Consider the following 26,248-nt stretch of genomic DNA (forward strand, 5'->3'; position numbering starts at 1 on the left):
AAAATTTAAATGTAAGGTTATGCTTTAAATTACAATATTTTAAGTTTAACTTAATAAAACCTGAACAATATAAACACTGAATTACAAACAATTTGTTCTGTTAACACAATGTACAAACACAACACAATAATATGATGACACTGAAACCTTGCAAATCAAATACAACATCCACTTTAAATAAAATCTAACAAAATCAAAGCTCTACTGTGCAGCCGAATGTAACATACCATCACAAGAATTATAAATATTCAGACTGTATATAGAATGTAATTCCGGTGCTGTATCAGGGTATCACCAATTCAGTTCCGCCTACTAACACTCGGATATAACGTATACTGCAGAGAGCGGGGATATGTTCAATTCTTCTCTCTCTCTCCTCGTCATAGAGTGTCTTGTTAAGAGTTGTGACGTGTTTCTGGTATTTACGGAGTATGAGTCGCTCCTGACATCACCCTGCTTTCTGCACCAAGGGTTTCAATGCTGCACTGCAGGAATTGTTTGTTGTTGATTTGATACGATTTGTGTGCTGATTGTTACCGTTTGTTTGTTTTTTAGAACTTTATTTTTCGGTTGTTTTTTTGTTTTGATTGTTTGTGAGACGGGACTCAATGAGACGGGAGTCGGTCTCTAAAACTCTGACGGGGGAAGCAGCTAAGAACCTGACTAGAGAGCTGACATTAACAAGAGATGCTGCTGCTGTTGCTCATCAGCACAAACATATCAGAACTCACTCTGAACCAGTGCTGCTCACTTATAACTGTAAGTTTGTGACGTCACCAGATTTGTTGTGACGTCATCAGATTTGTTGTGACGTCATCAGATTTGTTGTGTCGTATGTATCTTATCTAGCTAATAACCAGTTGAACACTAAAATATGGGAATGTAAATCAATAACTAATATAATATTATAATTAACATGCAAATTATTAATTAAGCATATTAATTATTAAACCTACTCTATAAAATATCTGCCATTAAAGTTTATCGTTGCCATATCAAGCAATATGTCAAATGACGAAGAGTTTACAAATTAATTCACGCCTTCAATTTCATTTAATTAATTCCCAATTAACTCCCTGCCCAACATCACAAATATCACCATCAAATTATCATGACGTCACAGCTCTCACACCAAATATTTCTCATATCTCGACATATTTAAAATCGTCTGCACTTGCTCTTACTCCACACGCTGTCTTTATACAAGCGTTTAGTTTAAATACCACAATATTCTATATATAATCAAGACATGCGTCTCAAAGCACACGATATCTGCCGTATCTAAAACTGTAGCTCCCTCGTACTTGTTGTTATGGATCAGAGTTAGATGTGATAAGTGTCAGCTGCAGCATTTATCGATGCTTGTCGCGTGTTTTTCAGTTATCTAAGTTATCCGTTTTTGCTCGAGCAATGTTTTGGTTTCTAGATCGCACGTGAATAGTAGACGGTTGGGTTTCATGGATTAAATGACAATTAAGCCTTATAAGGTTTATATTTCTGCTGGGATGCGTGTATTCCGAGCAGAAACTCCACACCTGAACTAGAGAACTAGTGAACAAGGAAATAGGAACATCAACGCAAATGAACTGGAGCGGGAACTGACCTACCTACGACATCCATGTCAGCTAATGCAACAAATGCTGAATATTCTGGACACAATACCTGGAAATATGCGAAGTTTCCAGCATTTATTAGAAACCTCATTTCTAGAATGTCCTCTGTAACCTGAATGGCTTTAAAATTAGCCCTAATTTTCCTCGCGTGCACACGGATTGTGAAAATAATTAGAAAGTTCCACATTTTCCATGTTTTGTTTCTCGTTTTGGTTTGTAATCTTTGCTCCGTGAGAACTGTGGTCTCATCCCTTTCCATCAATTAACACCTTTAATTAGTTAAATTAAACTTCAAAGGAACCAGTGTGATAAAGCAATTAAAATACTCATAGCCAACCTCCTTATCATGTTTAATTGCAAGAGAAATATACGATATCTTATACATCTGGAACTGAGCCAACAGGTTGCCTTGTCAAATTACCTCTCAGAGGGGGGAGGAGGGGGAATGTGTCTACTAACACACATGATCATACAGTGTGTTCACTGTTTAGTGTAATCTGTGGGTTTTCTTTGTACATATTTGTAGATGCCAACATCATTCCTCAATTGTCTGCCTGTGCACAGTAATACCAGCATTCTGAAAACACTGCCTTTTCAAGATAACGAGTTCCTCCCCCTGCCTAGGAGGGGAAAGTAACGGTTTTATTACAGGAGTGATACCTGATACCTGATACACTACCAGGCCACTTCATCATATCCTCTTATAAGGCCACGGTATATTATGGTAGAACACCAGATGTGTCGTTGCTTTCTTCACTGTCGTCCACTACACGTTTATCTGGTTAATATGTGTGGTTTGTGAAATGTAATCGTGTCGTTATGCGTTTTATGCGTCTGTGTGCGTCTTTATGCGTCTAATTCCTTTTCTCGTCTGTTTAATGACGATGTATGCTGTGATTTCTTCTTCTTTACACTCCACTACGCGTACGTTTGTATGCATCTGTCTGTGAAGTGTGTGTATTGTTCTTGTGCTGCTCTCTCTTTCTATCTCTAACTGTTCTGTACAGTTTAATGTGTACAACTGTTTACTCTATACTGTATACATTGTTTTGTGTGGTTTACGTTGTAAGGTTAACCTTAATTCTAATTTGGTCTTGTAAGATAAGATGGTTGAAGTAAAATAGTGTTCTGGATATTACCCGTTAAAGTGCAAATTATAATTCCTTGAACTTGGATCAATTTACCTAGACCGATTTCCAAAATTTTAGTAGCGGAGCTCCAAAATTTGCAACCCCCCTTACTAACTTCTAAAACCATCATTCTATTAATGGTATCTGACACTACCTTCGATCTGGGTTAAAGATTGTGGAACTGGTAATTATACCATGTAAGGAATAACGAGCCGCTGGGCACTTAACACCGCTTCAGATCTTAACAACAAGTTGATCATTATATTGTACGTGGAACATATTGTTTTTATTATTTGCTGTGTGTGTTTTAGTAACTGTTTTGTTAATCTGTGTGTTTACTGTTTAGTGAAATGTAAATTGCTTCTTAATGCGTCTTGATGCGTATAATTCCTTTTCTTCTCTGTTTAGTGACGTGTGTGTTTGGCAGAGTTTGGCCTGCTTTGTGCTGTAATTCTGTATATTATACGTGTATATTATATTCAGTAAACCGTAACAAAACCTGGTGGATTAGAGTGGAATGTTTCCATAGTCAGCACATATTTGCAATACTGTAACGGTTTGAGTTGACTGAGACACTTGGTATGTGAAACACCTGCACTGTGTTGTTATACACATATTACACATAATTTCGCATTTTATTCATATTATGTGACTACATCTAATTTTTTGTGAGTAAGCTAATTCCTTGTGTACTGCTACGGTCATTATACTCTTTTTACACTAGATTGCAAACTTAGTTCCTTTCCCATTCTGATGATGCCGAAGGATAATTAATAAGTAATAACGTGCCATTTTTCTCGCATGCATCGAATCTTTCCCACACATTTCTCCAAAATTTCTCCTATAATTCATGACTAATTTTGTTGGTAAGATCGATTATCATAATAGGTTTAGGTCGCCGGAACTAAAATTTTCCCTCTCATTTCGCTTTCATTAAGTTCAGTAATTCTCACTTGGAACTAACTATAACCTACCCTAGAACACTTAACGTTGCTACCGCTGACTCGAAGAGTAAGGCGTTTGGATTGGTTCGGTTTGTCAAAGTTTGCCCTTCCTGAACTTTCCCAAACTTTCCCTTCCTGAATTTCTGCCAACTTGTATATTTTTAAAGTCCCTCGGCTAGTGGCCATTCGACCCCCAACGGTCACATCTGCTTTTTTTCTGCTGTTTCGTTTAGTATGATTAGTATCCTAGTTTGTTTATTATTGCCCCTGTCAATTGAAAAACTCTACAAAGGGCTAACATTTTAAAATTATGTTAAATTCTGAGCAGTACTTTTGGAACCCCAGTACACTGTACAATACCCATCGGTACCCTAGGACGTCCTGTCAGGCTAATTCATATGGTTACGTTATAGGTTTAGGGCCAGTGGGTCTCAACCCAATCCACAAACCAAGGATGGCCCAACACCAGAGAATACTAAATCTCAATGGCAAATATCTTAATGAAGGAGCAAACTAGGAAGAATTTCCGGCAGATTTTTGGAATGCCTAAACAATTTTCTAACTATAATATGACCTCCAATTTTGAATATAAATAAATAAAAATATTCTGTTGCTGTTGTGCTAAGTTGCTGGCACGAGTCCAGGTTTTCATTGAGTACTTTCAGTAGTATATCTCACTTACATCTTAGATCTCTCGATATTACAATTTTTTTGCGAAATAGTCTTTTTCGACTAGATATTGGTATAAAGGTATAATAGACTACTGTTGATGCTATTTCGGTCGTATGAAAGAAGAACGATGTCTCAAATGTACACTCCTTAAGGTCCCCTAGTGCACCTTCAGGCGTGCACATTTGGAACATCGGCCTTCTTTTTCACACTACATTCATTTCATTGTACAAATTTGTTTGAATCAGCACTATGAGTAGAAGTTAGTCGTGACTCTGGCCGGCTCTGACAGTCTGTTTAAAAGATACCTAACATCTGAAGATAAACTGGGTTAGAAAGGAAAAACCTGCCAAAGTGTCCAGACTAACCAGTACATTTTGGGTGTGTTATCTCTCACTGAACATCTGACAAAGAACCCGAGGGACGAGAAGAGTACATCGATTGTTGGATGGTTGATACTTCGTGACGTCATACGTTATCAAGTGTGACGTCATAACCCACCAGCGTCCAGCAGTGACGTCGGAGCAGGAATGTCGCTTCCAGAGCAGAAGCTGAAGATGTTTCTGTCCACTGTGCCTACCTACGGAGCTGGGACAGGAGGGAATCGGAGGGCAAAGAGCTATAGTCGGTTTAACCAGGCCGGTCATTGTAAGTGTAAGTTAAGTGTAAGCTTATTGTTAATTAATTGTAAGTTAAGTGTAAGTTAATTGTTGGTTAAGTGTAAGTGTAATTTAAACACTTTGACAGAATTATCGCTGAACATTGAAGTAAGTTAGCCTTGTTTGTTAAATAGTAAGAGCCTTAGTCGGTATAACTTGGTCTCTCATTGCAAGTGTTAAGCGTAAGTTAATTTCAAGTTAAACTGTAAGTTAATCGTAAGTTAATTGAAAGTGTAAGTTTAACACTAGTGGATGGTAACCGTCATCCAGCCCCAGGACGTCGCCCAGCCACAGAGCATAGTGCACCAGAAGCATGGTGCCATGGTAAGTCTATTGCCTACCTGCACTTATTTCAACGTGTGTGCAGTTTCTGTCTTTGCATTGTAATACAATAGTAAAACTGTCGCGCAACAATACATCATCGTTTTGCCAGTGAAAACGTCTGACTATAGCTTTTAGTCTTTTGTAATCCAACACAATGAAACTAGCTGTATTGTTTAACGTGAGGACTGGAAGTCTGGTTTTATTTCAAAGACTAAGGCCAAGTTCCGACTGCTGTAATCCTTTCACTCGGTATATTATAAAACCTCAGTGTCATCTGTGTGATCCTGCATTTATTCAACATTTTGAGAAAAAAATCTTCTAAATGGAATAAAACCTATACTTTAATTCTATCAATATTAAGATTTTGGCATTTGTTCAATCCTGGGTAGTCCTTAAATTCTAATTACAGCTGTAACTCTGCTCACAAATAAAATATTCTAATCTTAGTAGTAGTGAAGTTAAGGACCCCCCTGGACAATACAACTCGCTACTGTCTTGGGAAAGAATACCACACTTAAATTAGATTTTAGAATACTATCGATATCTTATACGTGACAAAATGTACGTACTAAAATGACCACACGTATTTTAAACTTGACAGTTATCCGGGGTTAATTGCTCAATTTTGGTAGCTGATTGGTCAGTCGTTGTCATGTTTTAAGCTTTGAACAGTTCACCTCCCCAGGTCAGTAGATCCACATTTCACATCTCTTAATCGGAATCTAACGGATTGTTGGATTAATCACTAGAACAACTCTAAAAAGCCCTGTAATAATAACTTAATGACACAGTGAAATATCCTTCCAAAACAGCATTTCCGCTGTATCCAGCCGTAAACCCCCTCCTCTCCCCCCCCCCCCCCCCCCCCCTAGTTTCACAGCGTCGCTCATATTACCCTAATAATTAATTATACCCCACCGCCGTCAGTTACCAGTGTGATTAACCTCCACTATTTCAGCTGTACAGAAGGAGAGACAACCTCTATCACCTTCAAAGAGGTCACTAAGGAAGGTATGCTAGCGTTTGAGTTCATCACCTCCAAGGCTAAGGCAATCAGTATGCAGGTGGATTACAACACTACACCACAGGACATGGCCAAAAATCTGGTACGTTTTAATTTTAGGAATTTTTTTTCGGTGATATTTCATGACTCGTGATATTTCATGACTTGTGTTTGTTTTTTGGCAAGTTTTAATGCCTGGTTTCTAGTATGCAGTCACTATGCCCATATATAATAAATGAATGTAATCATGCGTATAGTAATGCCTACCACGTGACATGTCTTTATAGGAAACTTTTTCCGCGCAACTAAATTTCCTAATTTAGCTTTATATAATTAGTTTGGTAAAAAAAGTTTAAGAAAACAGTAACGCATATAACTGACTCTGTCCATATTATCTGCTAAATTTGAATGCGGTTGTTGGGTTGGGCGGCCTATTTTGGAACATGTCGTCTGAATACATTAGAAAACACCCTGACTTAATACACAATGTTATCAGTTATGTGTACAAAATTGTAGTATTGCTATTCTAATTGTTTTAATTGAATCAATTAATTTAATAGATTAGCTCCTAATTCTATTAGAACCGTATCCTTGTTTTGATGTACAGTATAGCCATTAGTTTGCCAACTTTTTCGACTGTTTCGTTGTGTTGTACTTTTGCTAATTAAAACAAATACAATTGTAATAGCAATAGATGATGTTTAAAACATTACCATTAAAAGTGAAACTTATATATTCAGTTATGTGAAAAGTACAAACAGCCCAAATTAATTAATTTCATTGTTTTTTTCTTCAATTCTGATTCTCTTATCGAAATTTTCAAAAAGAAATTTCAGTTTATATATAGTAAGATAGTAGCGCCATGCTGTCCCGGCCAGCCCCGCAGAGTAAATGAATGTGCTGATGAAAATATGTGCTTTATAGTATAGTGCACACAATATATCCGCATTAATAAGTGTAAAATCTATAGATATTACCTGTACTTTGCGTGATCTTTAGCATGGTGGGACCACGTTTAAAGTTGCGTGATAACAACGAGCTAGTTGAAGCTGATGTTGAGCCTAGTTGAGCGATGGATAGTTTTGATAATGTTTGTTCAGTTTTAAGCCTTTATAAATCTAAATTTATGGAGTCTGCGGAAAGTCTATCAAAAGTAAGAGCCTAGATTGGTGTTTTTGTGGTCACATTTAGTGGAATATGGTGATTATTATTATCTTTGGTTTGGTCAATAGTTTTTAATTTTACAGACTATTGTTTGGATGTTTCATGAAAGTAGTTCAAAGATGATCTCTTTCTCACCAAATTGCAACACTGTTAACCCAGCGAAGCTAGTCTATTGGCTAGTGTTTGTTTGTTTGTTTGTTTATAGAACCCGTCCCCAATCTCGTATCAGAAAATGACTAAACTCAGGTCTGAGTGTGAATAGTGCAGTGGCTAGTGTTGTTACCTGGTAACCTGGTTACCTGGTTACCTGGTTACCTGGCCTGGTTACCTGGTTACCTGGTTACCTGGTTACCTGGTTACCTGGTTACCTGGTTACCTGGTTACCTGGTTACCTGGTTACCTGGTTACCTGGTTACCTGGTTACCTGGTTACCTGGTTACCTGGTTACCTAGTTACCTGGTTACCTGGTTACCTGATTACCTGGTTACCTGGTTACCTGGTTACCTGGTTACCTGGTTACCTGGTTACCTGGTTACCCGGTTTCCTGGAATCTACTTGAGAGTTAACTTAAAAGACTACTTGAAAGTCGAGACTAAGTTTCTGACATAATGTGTGTGAAAATACCAAGTGAGATATGTCACGTGTGCCGCGAGAATTGGAATGTTTTGGTTACTCGCACTGCAAGTGGCACGTCCTATAATGAACCTCATTAACTCTTTCTTACCTCCATTTCCAGCGGTAATTGCCTGCTAATCTGACAGAAAGATTTAAAGTAATTGGAATCAAAGCAAACTAACGGCTATTCAAATCACCAGAAAACTTGACTGTTGTTTTTTAATGCCTAGAAAACACAGCTAACCTTTTTTTAACATTTCAGATAGACAAGAAGCATCTGGACAAGAACCACTCTGAGATCTTCATAGAGATGTGTGGCAGAGTCCTGAAGATGGCCAGAGAACAGCAAGCAGAGAACACGAACAGTAATAGCAGCGAGGAGTCTGAGTCTACTGTGAGTATTATCATATTTTACTGACTAGTGACTACTGTTATAGTCACTACTGACTACTGTTATATAATCTATGGGAGTATAATCTACTGTTATTATTTGTTATTACGTCAACTATATTAGACAATCATCCTGTCGAGGATTAGTCTGTTGAACTTGCAAAGTAGATATGCGGCTGTTCAGTCGCATTTGTTCACCGCTGCAGCAAATGGCACACTGCAGCAATCCTCATCAATGATACCTTGAACGATGTTAACTTCTAGGACACCGATCAGAAAACAGTTGAAGAGAACACAGCGTACAAACAGCCAGCTGCCAAGTCACAGAGCGTTGCTAAGCAACCAAAAGAAAAGGAGCCGGCTCCTGCTGCTGTTGCTAAGGAGACAGTCTCTAACGCTCATTCCAGATTCAAAGTTATTCCTGTGAGTCACAGTTATATTTACTGATATTTCATTCTTAAACCTTTCTACTATTATACTTCCATAGATTTTTCTTACTAACAGTATTATATATTATTATATTGAACCGTCGTTACCATGGCAACATCTCTTGATCTCTCCATATTTCCTGTTTTTCTGTTACCATGACATCACGACATCACCTGCCTCTTCTCTGAACCTGGTGACTGGCTGAAACGTTTAAAAAAAGCAGAAAACGTCATAAGATCTTCGTATTGCATTTTTTTTGGGATAGAAGGATCGTCACTGATGTCTCCGAGAAATTTCAAAATATGGATCAAAATATGGATCAAAATATGGATCAGAATATGGATCAAAATATGGATCAAAATATGGATGTTGAAAATAAAGACTCCTGAACTCCTCGTGAACTGAAACAATTCACACCGATACTCACTTACAGTCATTTTAGGCTCTTCTCGTTGAAGGATGACAAATTCATTAGTCTACTGCTTTTTGGAATATTGCCAAAACAATTACCTACCCTAACCTAATTATTTTCCCTCCTGATCAAGAATCACAGTTCATAGAGGAATTTATACAGACATGAGCAAACGTAATAATGTCTTGAGGTGTTACTCCTGAAGGAATGACATCTCTTTCTCTGGGCGGGAGAAGAATTCCATCACATTTACACCCTCCCATGACCTGGGGACAGAGTGAGTTGCCCCTCTGCTCCCCGCAGCTAGAGCTGTAGATCTGTTTGCTTTCGTCGCTTGTTTTGTCGGGACATTTGTGTACTATTTCAGATTTATTTCATATCCTCGGCTCCCTTGGAGGGGCTCATTATTGTAATTTTAAAAGTTACCAGTTTATCTAATTTATTTATCAGTTGATATGGCACCAATCCAACAGTTTATTTGGCAAAAGTGGTGCCCTGAAGGGGTTTCAATAACGTCCAACAGTTATATATTTATCTGGCAAAGGTCCAAAAAATCATTGCAAAACACCAAGGCCCCCAAACGGCTGTTTCCGAGTGTAAAGCCCCTTAAATGATCGGAATGTATGAGTTTGCATTTCCCAATGACGAGCCACTTTCATGGAACCTGATACATTTTATGTTCTGTTACTCGCTTTTCCTTACAAATCCCTTTTGCATACTATACGGATTATAACTTTATTTAAATGTTTATGTTGTCTGTACAGGGTGACCTCACTCGGCCTGGTGATTGATTTTCCGTGAAATCTTTTAAAGATAATTGTAAAGTGTAAACTTTAAATTACTGAACAACAATCTCGACCGTAAAATCCATACTTCGCAGGAACTTTCTTTACTTTTCTAGTATTAAATGGAGAATTATCATGGTTTTAATAAAATATGTGGCTGTCGGCAACACTTTGAAATCAGCTTATTTAATCTGGAACACCTCTTTTGGTTTTAATTCGGCTAATTTCCAATAAGCTAGAGGTATTAGAATGGTTTTCTTGTGAAGGAGTTAACGGTGTTTTATCCTGCATTAATTTGTCATGCTCGTGCTTATGGTTAGTACTCCTAATATAGCTTGATATTTATCCTCTACTTACCGTTTATTATTAATTATAGAATGCGTTTATCGGTCACGTGGTCACCAATTTCCTAGTTACTCAGTTACCATGACAACTGTTCATTCCGTCTGATGGTTGATAATGTGATGGTAAAACCAAATATCATAAGAAATGGAACAAAGCCAGAAAGCCCAGTAGTCATTATTCACTAAACCAGTATCAACTCAACCAGTTTATTCATGAATGTTTGATCTTAAAAAAGTCCGATTTTTCCCTGATTTCCCCGCTTTTTTTCCTTTATTTCTCCACAACGGTTAATGAGTACCCCGCACATGATATACTAGTAATGTAACTATGGTAACTAGTTCATTATCTTTTTGTGCGGAGTCAGTACGTGATTTTATATGTGTTGTGACTTGGCAGACAGGCAGAGTGGTTGTTGGCATGGTAGTCGAGCAGTGGATAATTGATAAATTACACTTCATCATCATAACTTAGATACTGGTATGCTGCAATCTTTCAATATAATTGATATTTATCTTGTATCTAGATGCTCCAGGTTAGATGTGATGGGGCTGCTTTGTGCTGTCTGCTATGTTCTATGCCTCGGGTCGGATGTTTTAAATATCTTGAATTCTTTTTTGGGTTGCAGTGAAATGTTTTATGTTGAATTAATTTCGGAGGATCAGCAATAAAATTGTGGCATTTCTTTCGTACATAGCCGCGTAGATATAGTTACACATGAAATTTAATCCCAAGTAATTTGCATTCCTAATTAATCTTAATCGCAGAATTCCCCTGCGCTTCTTTAATTTTCAAAAATAATTCTGTAGTTTGTGCCTCAAATTCCACCGTAAATCAACCTTGTACTTCTGGTTATTGTGTTGGAGGGAGAATAAGTTAAAATAGTTGAATACTCGGTTAACTGTCAAATAATGAGCTCTTAATCGCATCACGTGATAAGTTAGCGCCCAATCACTATCAGTGATACAAACGAGACGAGGCAGGTTTCAGTTTCAGTTTCAGTTTCAGTTTCAGTTTCAGTTTCAGTTTCAGTTTCAGTTTCAGGTTTCAGTTTGGAAGTTTCAGTTAAAATTCCCGCACACTAGCAATTCAAGTGATGGGTGACTGTATTATAATAGTAACCACTAAACACGTACCCCACACGTCCTACAGAATCTCTCGCCAGACGATCGCTTGATTTTGTGATATATTTCCACTTCTATTGTTCAGATCAGAGTGAGACAGTGATTGTTTTCCCCTAGTTTGAAGAGTATTTGGCATAATTGATTCTCTGTTTTGTGGTAATGTGCCGTTTTATGCGCCGGTAGGCGTGATTTTGTTTAAATTGTTTTTATCCGCTGTATTTCCTCCACCGTGCAGCTACTGACACATTTTCCCGGTTCAGCCGGCTCGATGACGCACAATAAGAGCTATTTTAGTGAGAAATTGAATCATATTTTCACCTTTAAAAGCTTCGTTTGACCATCCTCTAGGTCTTTCATCTTGATAATGTACTGATTTGTAGCTAGTTTAATAGTTCACTAAGGAATTGACTGCGCGCCGATTGCAGGTGCGGTCCCGATTGTTTCTTTATTACTCTCTCCAATGTTTTCATTGTTTCACCTCATTGGTGGAGTAGGTACCATAACATTCTTGCTTGAGATTCCATTAATTTAGATAGACTTTTGGCCTCACAATTTTCCGGTTCCTACAACTTTGACTGATGTTACTTTGTTTAGATTGTCAGTTATTGTGATCACTTAAATTTTCAGCTCGGTTACAATTTAACTATGCTGAAGATTTAACCGTTCAATACCAAGCTGAACAATTATTTTGTTACCAGTCCTGCTTCTGTTATCTCGTAATTACTCACTCTTATTCTATAAATAACTATAAGTATAAGCTTGTTGTTATGATTTCGTGTTTTGTTACGCCTTTTTAAACAAGTGTTTAAGAGTAGAATATCGTAAGATTTGTCATCAATTCAACTGTGTTCGATTGTTATATTTCTCTGCTGAAGAAAAATCGAGATGGCAAGTTTTAACGGTTATCTTTGTCAACTTTGCGCCGTCGAAATGTTTTCAACTGGAAACATTACTTACGTTTCACCTAGCAGCATTCGTTAGCCTCAAGTTGATTTGAAATTTTTAAATCCAACTTTTTAAAAACTTTGCTCATGATATGAAAGGAATGCAATCATAAAACTGCCCTGAAAAACGGTAAACGATTTGTTCATCAGTCACTGTATTTAAATAATAATCCACTTTTATTGGTATATTTACTAATTAATTAGTCTCTGACCCGGCTTCTGTGTTACTGAGGTAGTTACTGAGTAGTTGTAGAGCTATACTGTACCAAATTGTGGAATAAACTAAATTTTTGTTTTAAATGCAGCTGAAAATTACCCGTTTTTTAAAGTACATTTTGATTTTCAAGTGCAGAAACCCCTAGAAAATAGTGATATTTGATGCAAATTGTATCTAACACTACTATCGAAGTAGACGTACCATATAGTAGCAGTATTGGTAAAAGTAGTACACAGCAGTAGCAATACACACATTATATACTTATACTACAAAACCAATACATTGTATTTGTAGCTGGGTGAGAAGTGTGTGGCGGTTCCTCCGCCCTGCGGACCACTTAAAGGCTAGCTTATATAACATCTTAACCGAAAGTAAGAGTACTTTCTTGACGAAAGTCAAATACAAGGAAATACTTTCGAGAAAACCATAGTATATAGCTAACTTTAGCAGGGTAGTGTTGGTTATGTGCCTAACCTGGTGAGCACAGTGGATATCCTTGCTGTACGGCTAGTCAAACAAGGAATTGAAACTGTGGGGCTCCGTGCAGACCAACCTACCTGTGGCTAAAGCTCTAATATACAAAACCAATACATCACTAGTAGACTAAATGATTTAACAACTCCAGACACTAATGTTAACAGTGTAGTACTAACGTTAACTATTTTTACACGTACAGTGGGTTTAGTTATAGACCGTATACTACAGGGTGGGCCAAAAGTCAGTACCCATACGTTGGCCTTAATAGCTCCGCCGTGTTTTATATTTGAGAGCTGTTGCTTTGCGAATGGCATACTGTACTTACTGGTTCGAGGATTCCGTCGTCAAAATTTGAAAATTCGAATATTTTAGACCACGCCCATTCAATATTTAAACACCTATATTGTTTTCTCTGAACATGCTGAACGCCTAATTTTTTCAGAGACGGTAGATTATCAAATGTTGCATATGATCTGAAAACATGAGGCAAAACGGATTAGAAATGACGAAGTTATCAAGCATTTTCTGTATCTCGTTAACAATATTGACTGGGTGATTATGTGACACCGTGACACGACACCTTAATTGGGCACCCTTGACAATTCCCATAATGTTTAACGGGGTAGTTAACGGGGGCACCTTATCACGTGATTAGGTAAACCAATCACCTGATCACACGTAATGAATAAACTCGTTATGCTTCATATCTCGGTCATCTGAGAAGCTTCAGTTCTAATTCTTTCAGGACAAACGTAATTCGAATGGCCAAACACAATTCAATAACATTTAGCTTGATCCGACTATCCAAACGATCAAATAAATGTGAAAATGAACCTCCATTTGAAAAAAATGAACGCGAATATTTTTCGAGTTGACAAATTCCTCGAACCAGTGGTGGTACTAAGTCATACCAGAAAGAAGTATTTAAATTGGGCACTCAGTGACTGAGCTATAAAGGCCAACGTATGGGTACTGACTTTTGGCCCACCCTGTATGTAATACATAGTATATTATAGTATATGATATATAGTATAATATAGTACATAGTATATAATACATAGTATATATAGTATAGTAAATATAACGTAAGATTTGTCGGGGTTGTGTCGGATTATTGTACAGGATACCGAGTAATAGGTACAGTATATACAGTATATATTATATATATACTATATAGTATGTGTTAAACAGATCATGTTAGCACTCACCGCTCTTCATCACTCTACACAGTACACACTACATAATGTTGCCGGTTCGCTAGCTTTCCAGTAGCGCGAGCGGATTAGATTTTCTGGTTGCTGTCATTAATCCTATTGTTTTATTTTTCTCTCTTTGTTTTTTCTTTGTTTTAAATTAAGAATAGTTCTTGAGTCACATCTGATGATTGAGCGAGCTTTTTTCTGGAGGTTTAGCTAGAAGTTCAGGGCCATCGTACATCACGCACACCGCCTGACTGGAGGTTCCAGTCTATAAGAGAGTTGGTGCAGACAGCAGTGTGGCCTGCTGTTGTCAAGAACTTTCACGAGAAACAGTCCTAGAGCGGACTTAAACGCTGAGAGATCTTCAATAGTGTTCACGGGTTTTGGTAGTAGGTTCCACAAGTTTGCAGCTTTGACAGAAAAAGAGTTCTCATACATGGTTTGTAAGTAGGAAGGGCATTTCTTAGCAAGTGGTGGTATTCTTGCTTTGGTTCTGAGGCGATCATTCTAATAGAACTTCATTTTAATGTCATTTGGGATTTTGCCATTGAGGACTTTCCAGGCATTTATAATTATATATAATTAGATACATATGTATATATCTCTCGTCTTCTTTGGAGAGATGGGAGGTTAAGGAGTTTTAGTTTCTCCCAGTAGTCCATGGCAGCCTGATATCCTGCGGGTGAAGGCCGAAGGGTCTTTGAACTGCTTCCAGTGTTTGGATTTCTTGTACTTTGTGAGGATTCCCAAGGGCGAAGGGAGGAGCAATACTTAAGCCTATTTCGGATGATAGTGTTGTAAAGGGAGGGGGGGGGGGGGTGTCATGAGTATTTTTGAGAGTCCCGACGAAAATGCCAAATTCTCATTCTCAAAAATTGTTTTTGAGTATTTTTGAGAAATGTTTCCAGGCGAAAAACTCATTCTCAACAAGAAATGCGGCCGCTTTTCTTTTGTGGATGGCCGCTCAATTTCCCGATCCGTGATGGCGTATTTTATCATATTCCATACAACCTGGGGACCCCAGTCTTTGCTGTTTAAAAGCATGCAGATATGGCGGAGTGACAGGCTAAGCGCCGCCCAGTTAATATAATAGTCCATATTGAATAACTTGATAATCGTGTATATTTCTATGCAATGTAACCATATGTTTATTGTTTATGCAACCTGACAGTGACACGGATCTGTGCAAAATAATCTACTAACTCATTAAAACTAACTAACTAATTAAAATAATAATAATATGCTATAAATTAGTGCCTAGTGGGATACGTACATGGTGAAATTAACAATGTACTTGGTCAGTTCAGCGCCGCACGTCAACAATTATTTAATTTAGATTATAGCGCAAAATAACTTTGTGCAAGTAGGAACGTGGGCTATAACTGTGCGCGAGGGCACATACGCTCGCTCGCTCGCAGGACGGTCGCAAGCTACCATATACGGAAAAAACCTCTTGTCCTTGACTCTTTTGTGCTTTCGGCATTTTGAGTCATGGATCGGGAAAAAATTGATTTTGAGTATTTTCGGACCACATTGCACTGATATGAGATGATTTGGTATATCACTATTTTTGAGTGGACAATTTTTGAGGAATGAGAAATCCATGCTGAATTTCTCAGATTCAAAAAAATTTTTTGAGAAATTCCCGGCGAAAATGGTCAAATTCTCAGATTCAAAAATTCTCAAAAATATTCATGACCCCCCCCCCCCCCCTCTATAGAGGACTCATGACAGTTTGGTTTATGATCTGTTTTACTGGGCCGCGCTCAGCCTGTCATTCCGCCAAATCTTTATATGTTAATGAACATAATAGCCTGGGGTCCTCAGGTAATGATCTGTTTTGAAGTAACCATGAGGCCATCCTTTTAGCATTATTGGCAATTATTTTCATGTGGATAGTCCATTGGCCGTCTAGGGTTCTCAATGAGAAGCAATGTTGGAAATAAAATTGAAACGGAATCTTTATTAACACGAATTTTTATTTTAACAGTTGTCGAGGACGAGGTTATTAACAGTAATTGTTGAGGTTTTCTCTTTTAATCGTCGTTTTATTGTGGACTTTGTTTCATTATTTTCTATATTCAAGATAAAGAACGTAAAACTTCTTACTGTGTCACACATTCTGGTTAATATATTACTTTACGATTAATTTATTATTAACTTTCTTACCTTATCGCTCTTTACGACTCGCTATTGTGTCTTAATTCCTATTCTTAATAATGTACAGATCATACAATTAATTGTTCAGCTTATAGAATAGCAACATTATTTGTTCTTATCGGATATGGATTATTATTTATGTCGCATCCAACTGAATGGTAGATTATCATTCGTTAGCCTATCCAAAGTCGTAATATTTTATTGAATTACAAAATATGTCTTAGAATTACTAGTTCTCAGTCAATTGTTGTGTTACTTTATAAATGATAACTTTGTAGTCCGGACTGCAGTATCTAAAGGGTTTCTATTTTTAGTTTGAAGACACATCACGAGGTTGATAACATGAATATTGAATTCCTGATCCACACATGTTGCAGTTGGTAGTTTTGCAAGGATATAATTTTTGAATAACTTTTTATCCATTTGTCTAAACCGCTTGAGCTTCTTGGATACTACCCGCACGTGACCACGAGTACACTTGTATTTAGTAACTACACTTGTAATTATAGGTAAAACAGGGTGATGTGACGGAGTTGATTAGAGGTTCCTGCGTCACGTAATGACGAACCTCTAACGATGATCATTAACTTAAATTACGGAGCTTCCGTCGTGTTACCATTTTGTAGAACGCGTCGTACAAGTCAAACTCTCTTCCGCGGAGTTCATGTTACTTTCAATCCATCTTTGTCGGATGTTTTCCATTTTGGGAAACATCTATTTTTGTCATTTTTCGTGCCCTCAATTCACCTGATTTGTTCTGTATTCTGCGTAGGTAGAACCTGTTTGCTTGTATAGAGTATGTTTGTCTAATTTGTTAATAAAAAGCACTTAGAGTGCCCGAGAAAAGCTTGCCCCTAAATTTCATGTTTTTTTTTGTAATTAAATCGTATTTCTAGCCTCGATCAACCAGCTTTTCGTGACGGTGGTATAGTGGTCATACGAAAAGCTGCCCCTTAGATTTAAAGCTTTTAGTGTAATCTTTAAACGGCCAGCTTTTCGTTGCAGTTGTAAAGTGGCCATGCTTTGACGAACCATACCTCCGGACTTTCATTATGTTTTAAATTATAACCCAGCATGTTGTTATATTCCCAGTGGATCAATAGACTCCCGCGTGGTTTCGCCTGTTATTACTAATCTACTGAACTTTACATTATATACATTTACATATCACCGTCATCAAATTTTTTCGGTTTTATTGAATGTAAAGTTTACGCACAATGGATCGTACTAAGCTGTGCAACAGGAGAACATCATGTAATGCTCGTGTCTGGAATGCTGAATAGTCTACATGAGCTTGTGTCTGTCTTGATAACATTTCCCTTCTATTAGTGGAGATCAAACAGATTTAAACAATCCTGTGAATACTTACTGAGCAAATTTTAGTGAACTTAATCATTTGGGAGGAGGGGATGTCGTCGACATTTGCCATGACGCAAATAAGATTACTCATCTTAATAGAAGGCCAATGAGTTCCGAAACGTCGGGTATTTTCATCTAGTTTTACCAGTCCTTTGCATTGTTTTACTTTGTCTGTCGAGAGCCGTGATGCTTCCTACTAAACACTACTAAGATTGACAAAAACATTTAATTACCATTTTTGCCATATATTTCAGTTATCTTAATTCATCCCTGATATCTCCAAAAGTAAACAGCGAAATTGGCACTTACAGCCCCCTCGTAAAGGGAACTAGTCGCATTATACCATATTTGAACATGTCCCCTAGCAACTAGCAGTCCATTTGGCATGCAAGCTTCTGTGCCAACTAAATAAGTACAGCTGTTTTACCACCATAGTAGCTGTGAAACCTGCCTCGTGTTTTGCCACCTCGTGTTTTACATACTTTTATTTAGGCAACATTCCGTCGATATCCCTCCGATGATTTTACACCATACAACTCTAGTATTACAGTCCTAACTTCGCTTACATCCGGACCGGTATCACGTGCTACAGTGTCTAGGAATGTAAGGGGTCTCCGACCACAATAAGTTTGTTTTACCACCTCGTCACCTCGTGTTTTACCACCTCGTGTTTTACCACTTCGTGTTTTACCACCTCGTCACCTCGTGTTTTACCACTTCGTGTTTTACCACCATAGTAGCTCTATTAGACCTGCAACTTTACACTTGTGAACCCTTACATCTATATAACACTTTTTGCCTTCGTAAAGCTTTGTTTTGAGTTGACATATTTTGCAATTTAGTACTTTAAAATGTTCGCTTAACTCCACACTCAAAGCTCCATTATAACTTTTTGGCCACATGCCAAAGCTATGCGATTTCTTGAAAATCACAATTAGTTGTATAATGTATTAGGGCATGTACATTCCGTTAAAAATAGTACAGTTAAAAATAGTACAATAACACCAGACGACCCTGGAAAACAGCTATTCCAATAAACATGGCCGGTGTGCTACAGTGCTGCTACTTTAAGTTGTTTTAAGTGTTCTAAGTTATAACTATAAGTTCTTAAGTGTTACAACTTTAAATTGGCAACTCAGACGAGGACTTAAAAACAGTTAGCAACTGTGTATACACAACATGTTAAAATAGAATTTGCCAGAGTATGTGCTTTTCGACTGACAAGCTGGACATTTTAATTTGCTGTAGGTGTCGACGTTTTTATTCCCTATTTGCTACCCAACTTGTTCCATATTACCGGAGTGTTGAAGTATCGCTGTCTTTATCGCTGTCGTGTTTATTGATTATATAGATCACCAATTTGTTTTCTTATTACTTCGACGCTCGATCCAATTTTATGGCAATTTTATTGTGTCAAAAAATTCAGTAAAGTTATTTTTGTTTACCGTTTCATAATACATAAATAATTCGTACCCTCGCATGTTTGAAGATGTTATGTAACACTAAAAAAGGCTTCAATTCTATTTTTCCATTATTCGGCACATTTGCTGCGCCTCGTCCGTTTTACTTTTAGTCACCTATGCATATGTCAATGAGTTTCCGCCAATTTGCCAATGTTCTATTTCCAACTACTTAACAATACCGTAATTGCTATGTTTTTCGAGATTGTAATTTTTCTTGTTCGGGGTTTCGAATCTTTGAAATTTTTCTCTGCATTGCATCTCATGAACTAACATTCCTCTACTTTTTATTTATCCACTAATAATCATTAATGAAATCGTTCAAAAGCTCTCGACTCCTAATGTATCAATATTTTCAAGGATTACTGTGAATTTCCACGAACACCACCAATGAATCACCTACACCACATGGTCTATGCATTACCAACTTCCAGAACTACAGTACAAAACTCTTGAATAGTTCTGTAATACTCTCAAAAAGAAACCGCTGAAGTAAACCCGTCTCTTTTAAGTTCAGTGAAAGAGAAATTAAAAGAGAAAGCAAAAGAGAAACTGCTACGATGTGAAGATGAAGCGCCGAGATGAGCTCGTTCAGTGAGTTGCTGGATGGCATCCCTCTGGAAACAGTGGATGAAGTGGTGAATATCTGTGAGAGGTTCAATGAGGATGTTACCACTCGATTTGGGGACATCACGTGTGCTTATCAGGGGGAGGATGAGGATGAGATTGATAATGATTTCTTTTATGATGACATCACTGATATCATAGGAAAGGAGCTTATTGTTAAGGAAATAACACCTACTAAACCAACCGATGTTGTAAATAGTGCTAACGCATACAACCTGATGCGCATGCGGTTAGCACGCAAAGCATTTGGCAGGCAAAACTCTTGGCACGGGCCAACATCCAGCCCTGGGGACAAGAGGAGAAAACGCCACCGGTCTTGTAACGAGGTGGAACTAGTCCAGAACAAGACCAGTAACAAGACGGGTAATATTAGTAACGGTAATATGAGTAGCTCGGGTAGCACCGGTACCAGTGGAAGAGATAGTAACACCAGCAGTTTCCAGAGTTCTAAACTTAGGTCACCACTCGTTTACGACTCTATCTCCAACGACTCCGGCTGTTCCATGGGGTCCAAAACCGCAAGTTATCCTAATAAAGCTCTTATACTCCGATCAGACTCTCTCGACAGCTATGGTTCTGTCTTTAGTGATCCTCCATTCAGTACGCCTCCATACAGCCCAGACGTTAACGGCACGCCCTCATTCTGCACGGTGTACAAGTTAACTTACACACATACCCAACAGTCGCTACGGTACGCTTCTCCGCATACGTTTCAATATGGGCTAGTTGCCATGGTAACGGACGCGACGTCTTATTATCGTGCAGACGTGGTAACGTGTTATTTTGTTCAGGGTAGCGAGTTAGAGCTGAAGGATAGCTATGGGAACTCACAATCAGAAGCCCAGAGAGGTGAGTCTTTAAAATGGGGTTGTATTTCTAGTTTTTCTTGTCGTAGAATGTAGAAGCAGGGAGAAGACCTGAAAAACGGTTAAGGCCAGAGGGGGGGGGGGGGGGTAAAAGTCGATTTTCCAGTTTTCACATATTTGATCAGAGCTGCTGGAGACGAACAAGAAGAAAAAAACCGGATCGAAATCTGACCTTGCGTTTTTAAGATATCGCGCGCCAAATATTGAGGTTTACACTTTACATGTAATTACATGTAAAACTTTAACTTAAACTGTAAAAAGTTAAACATCCCTTAGTTGAGAATACTGGCCACACCCAGAAGCTGAAACTTGGCACAGTTGTTCCTTGGGCTGTCACCCACAATTCTATTGCACAGAATTTTGATATTTGCCTCTGTTCTCGAGATATGAGGTTAACTTTACCCCATTTTTCGAAAAATGTCGAATTTGGGGTAAAGTTAACCTCATATCTCGAGAACAGAGGCAAATATCAAAATTCCGTGCAATAGAATTGTGGGTGACAGCCCAAGGAACAACTGTGCCAAGTTTCAGCTTCTGGATGTGGCCAGTATTCTCAACTAAGGGACTTTTAACTTTTTACAGTTTAAGTTAAAGTTTTACATGTAATTACACGTAAACCTCAATATTTGGCACGCGATAGCTTAAAAACGCAAGGTCAGATTTCGATCCGGTTTTTTTCTTCTTGTTCGTCTCCAGCAGCTTTGATCAAATATGTGAAAACTGGAACATCGACTTTTACCCCCCCCCCCCCCCCCCCCCCTCTGGCCTTAAATCACAATATCATGACTATTGACCAGCAATAAATATAAAACCCTCATAAAAACCAGCTGCCTCTAGTAAATGTTGTTATTTTAGTGGACAGGGTGAACAGTTCTTTTAAATTCTTGCACCTTATTTCTAAATTCTGTTAATTCCAGTGGCCCAGCTGCAAGCTCAGCAGCAGCAGAGAGAGCGGGATCAGCAGCAGAGAGAGATCCAACTTCAAAGAGAACGTGAGCTCCAAGCTCAACGGGACCGGGAACAGCAAGCCCAGATCCAAGCTCAACGGGAGAGAGATATACAAGCACAACGAGACAGAGAACTTGCTGCACAACGCGAGAGGGAAATTGCTGCACAACGCGAGAGAGACCAGGCAGCTCAGCGGGAAAGAGAGGCTGCAGTGCAGCGGGAACGGGACGTGGCTTCACAGAGAGAATTACAGATACAGGTTCAGAGGGAACGAGAGATTCAGCAGCATCAACAGCAGGCTCAGTCAAGACAGGTGAGAAGTACAGCCGACTCAACAGGTTTTTCAGAGTTGTTACTTTATATTAGCAATCAACAACTGGCATTATCACACTCAATGAACTGTTACTATTTACTATTATATTGCAACTGTTACTATAGCAACCGTTTCAAGTCTTTCGCGTGTTTTTAATTTGGAATTTTACTACAGTTCTGACGCTCGATCAACTTATTAAAAAAGATCAATTTTCAAAAGTGCTATATCATAATATTCTAAAAAACGACCAATCGCAGCTGAATCAGGGTCTAGATTTTGACCAAGTCTCAACCAAATCAGAGCACGACAGTGGAACCAACACTCCCCGTGCCAGAACGTCTCCATCCCTCTCCGGCTCTCTTATCAGGTCCGTTATTATAACTGGAACCAGCAATAGCAGCAAATCTGGGGAAACTTTGAAATACACCAATTTGAAGCATTTAACCCCCCCTTAAAAATCAAAGATTATGAATTTTAGTAATCTGATTATTTACATAGGTCCAAAAATGTCATAGCTTCATGATAGTGCAACGAAAAAAATCTCAGAACATTTTGGTGCTGAGTTAGGTGGTTAAGTAGTCGAAAAATGACTGATTTGTTAGTGGACATTTTTTATACCTCTAACACCCAAACCCTTACTACAGTGAAGATATAAGTACTACAGTTAATATTGATGGTCATTATTGAACAAAAATGGTTCATTGACACATAGTTGAAGAAGGAAATTAAAAAAATTAATAAATGTGGTCTGTGGAGTGGTTTATTTGTTTATGTTATAGTGTACGCGTGCGCGCGCTAGCGCGTACTTAACCATCTGTAGGCCAACATATTTAGTCTAGGCTTAAATTCTTTATATATTATGTCACCACTATGGTGCCCAATACTTTTAGTGAAGGTTTGATGTAGAACAGTTAACCACCAACTGTGGTATATCAAAAAAACCATGTTTGTACGCGTGCGCGCGCGCTAGCGCGTACTTAACCACCTGGTATGGCACAGCATTGAAATATCACCATAATTTCAAAAGCAGAGGTCACCATTCAGGTGCCCAAAACTTTTGACTATGGTCCCAATACCATAAAACCTTAGATGTGGCCTCAATGTGGTTAAAACATGTTTATTTTGGACTTTCGGTCAACAGAAGCCATCACAAATTAACCATTATTCAGCAACCTCCGAACTTTTTGTGCCTTATTTTGTTTTGATATTTGATTATGAGAGATAGCTGGAGGATAATAAGTGATTTTAAAGATAATGCAACAAAATGTGTGGCCGTATGGTGGTTAAAACGACCAAAAACACTGATTTTGGTCAATTTTAGACCTTTATTAACCATGATGGACGCAACATAGGACTCAGCAATGTTTCTGGTCATATAAATGAGCAGGTAGTTATATCTAGATAATGTAGCATGGCCAGCTATAGCTTTACAAAGCTAATATGTGCTCTAAAAATGGTTAATTAGTGCAAATATAGGGTATTTTCGAGACATTTTAACCACCTTAGCTGCACATTGATCGGAATGCATGAACTTGGGGTCAATTATGCATTTGCAAACAAATATACACTCATTTGGATAGCAAACCATTATCTGAAGTTCATATTGTGGTTAATTTTCACTTTAATAGATGCCTTGTTCAACAGCCTAGCAAGTAATATAGCCCTTTTAACCACTTTTATGACAACATTTCTTGAAAAATTTTATCAAGACCCTTCAAATGTCCTTTGTTGACCATAAAATGTCGACTAAAATCATTAATAATGTTTTGATTGGTGGTTAACAACAAATTTTGACATTTTAACCATCTTTCTAGCACTTTTTACGAATATTAACCACCTCCAATCAACCATACTATTAAATTGCACATTTGTGATAAAAAATTATCATCCATGCACAAATGAACAACCACCACTATACATCTATAATCGGAGCAATATTTATAGCTCACCGTTCATCTTCAATTTAACCACCATTAGGACCACAAAATGCCCCCCATGAGGTTTGAAAACTTTTGTGATAGTTGCACCATGATATGATCTCAATATAATGACTACTCAGTTCATAATATCATATCTCAAAATGGTGGTTAACCCTAAAACTGGTATTTTAACCACCATAGTGGCCACATAGATGACCCATTAACCACAATTATTCAACATAACCGTACTGTTGTGTTTTGTGCACCAGAAAAACATCACTCCAACATTGAGATTAACCACAATGAGCTGCAACATAATGTTGAAGTCAACATACTCAAATTGTGTGAAAAAAGTCAATGTCCACCAAGTTTCCCCAGATTTGCTGCTATTGCTGGAACGTGAGTCCGGAACGTGAGTCTACGACAACTTCTCACGTCTCTTAAGTTTTAAAATCGTAGACAGTGGTGATGTTATGCCGAATTTCTTGAGTGAGTTACCAGTGAAATTTGAGTTCAATAAACGTAAAAGTCATTTTAAACGAAGCTAAAATGGCGCCCACCGGAACAAACAACACTGTAATTCTGTACCGTAAACAGAATTCATACATATTAATTACTGACGGTATTATTAAAGTCGACTATTTTAAACATCCTTCAAGTTAAAAGATTGAAACACTATACAACAAGTAACAATATACTCTAACTAGGTGGTCTACATATTTCAAAATAAACTATAACTTGATACTAACTTTTTATTGTTAGCAACATTGTTATTATATACTTTGAAACATTTTATGGCTGTACGTTTGTTACAAAAACTGGACTGTTAAATTCAATTGGAATGGCGTCATTTCAATTGCTATGACAGTATGTCACTTGGTGTGATTTCGAACGACGTCATGAAACGTCGTGTGAAATCACGATACGTCATTGACGTCACACCACTTCGTCACACCACGTCTATTTGCGTCACGTCATAGCATATCTTGTGACGTCATGACACGTTTTGTTACGTCGTGTGACGTCACGTCATTTTATGTGACGTCACGTCATTTTATGTGACGTCACGTCATTTTATGTGACGTCACGTCATTTTATGTGACGTCACGTCATTTTGTGTGTTGTCACGTGTTATGACGTCATGATAAAATTATCAGAGATGGTGACGGGCTAACAGGACAGTTCAAGATAACGAAGATAATTGACCAAAGTGACGATACTCGAAGTGTTTCCAGTATTCCTCCCTCACACCACTCCTTACCTCAGGTTTGTAATTAATTAATTAATTAATTAATCCAGATCTATTGTCCTTTAATGTTACTAGCAGGAACCCGTCTAACCCTAAAATGGTGTCAAGACTCAAGAGACTAAAACAATTATTACCTATTTAATTCGCGTTTTTGACACCACTTGGGGTACCAAATTTTGGGCTCTAAAACTCCTATTTCTTGGCCAATTTTTTATTTTTTCATGCTGATTTGGAGGCCATTAAAGCATTTGACCCAGTCAAAAAAGATTCAGTTGTATATCTTTGACGGTTTTTGCAGAAATTCGCGTTAAAGTTGATGCCGTGGTGTCAGTAAAATGGCACAGATAAATATATATATATATATATCGTCTCGCTTTATATATAGTAAGATAACGTGGGGAGCAAACTATCAAATGGTTATTTTTCCTCTAGATTTACACCGCATCTTTTCAGAGCGTAACCTTTTTTTAATTAAAAACTTTTCAAATTTTACAGAGTACAGCAGTAAATGATCATGAAATAGAACCGTTCGAAAATAAATATCTTACAAACAAGATTCCAATTTAAAATACGAAATCAAAACAGACAAAACTTGCTGCAGAAAGTAAAAACTTTATTTTAAACTAAAAATTTTAAAACGGAACAGTATAGTAATATAGTCCAATCCAGTGTTTGTAAATTTCGCACTGTTTAAATATAAAATTTTCATTTCTGTCTTAAATATATAACTGTAATTTTTAATTTAAAAAAGATTTTTTACCATTCATTTTGCAGCCCGTAATTTTTGTTGTAGTTCTGTTTTTTTGGTGGAATGTTTTTTATATAACTCACTCTTAATCGTTATAATTTTACTCGCAATTAAAAAAACGTTTTCAGTAACTGATATTCATTCCAATTAAGTCGACGC

The 26,248-nt window shown here is 37.7% G+C and overlaps 1 protein-coding gene across 27 annotated transcripts in view; it reads left to right on the forward strand.

Annotated features, from left to right (window-relative positions):
- Positions 1-307: 307 nt before the first annotated feature.
- LOC134820057 (probable serine/threonine-protein kinase yakA) overlaps positions 308-26,248 on the forward strand; it is a 43,060-nt gene continuing 17,119 nt past the window's right edge. For 4 of the 27 annotated variants that reach the window (XM_063830261.1, XM_063830271.1, XM_063830273.1 and 1 more), the window contains exons 1-8: positions 4,603-5,010; positions 6,298-6,445; positions 8,384-8,515; positions 8,776-8,934; positions 20,838-20,895; positions 21,830-22,173; positions 22,431-22,540; positions 25,250-25,358. In XM_063830261.1, coding sequence (XP_063686331.1) covers positions 6,353-6,445; positions 8,384-8,515; positions 8,776-8,934; positions 20,838-20,895; positions 21,830-22,173; positions 22,431-22,540; positions 25,250-25,358 — 1,005 coding nt within the window. In that variant the 5' untranslated portion in view covers positions 4,603-5,010; positions 6,298-6,352. Of the gene's footprint in view, positions 760-4,602; positions 5,011-5,285; positions 5,340-6,297; positions 6,446-8,383; positions 8,516-8,775; positions 8,935-20,837; positions 20,896-21,829; positions 22,174-22,430; positions 22,541-25,249; positions 25,359-26,248 lie in introns of those variants that run through there. The other 23 variants (XM_063830253.1, XM_063830265.1, XM_063830272.1 and 20 more) reach the window with 13 other exon arrangements.

This window comes from Bolinopsis microptera, chromosome 8, assembly GCF_026151205.1.
Source record: "Bolinopsis microptera isolate Bmic1 chromosome 8, MBARI_Bmic_1.0, whole genome shotgun sequence".
In the NCBI taxonomy this organism is placed as follows: Eukaryota; Metazoa; Ctenophora; class Tentaculata; order Lobata; family Bolinopsidae; genus Bolinopsis; species Bolinopsis microptera.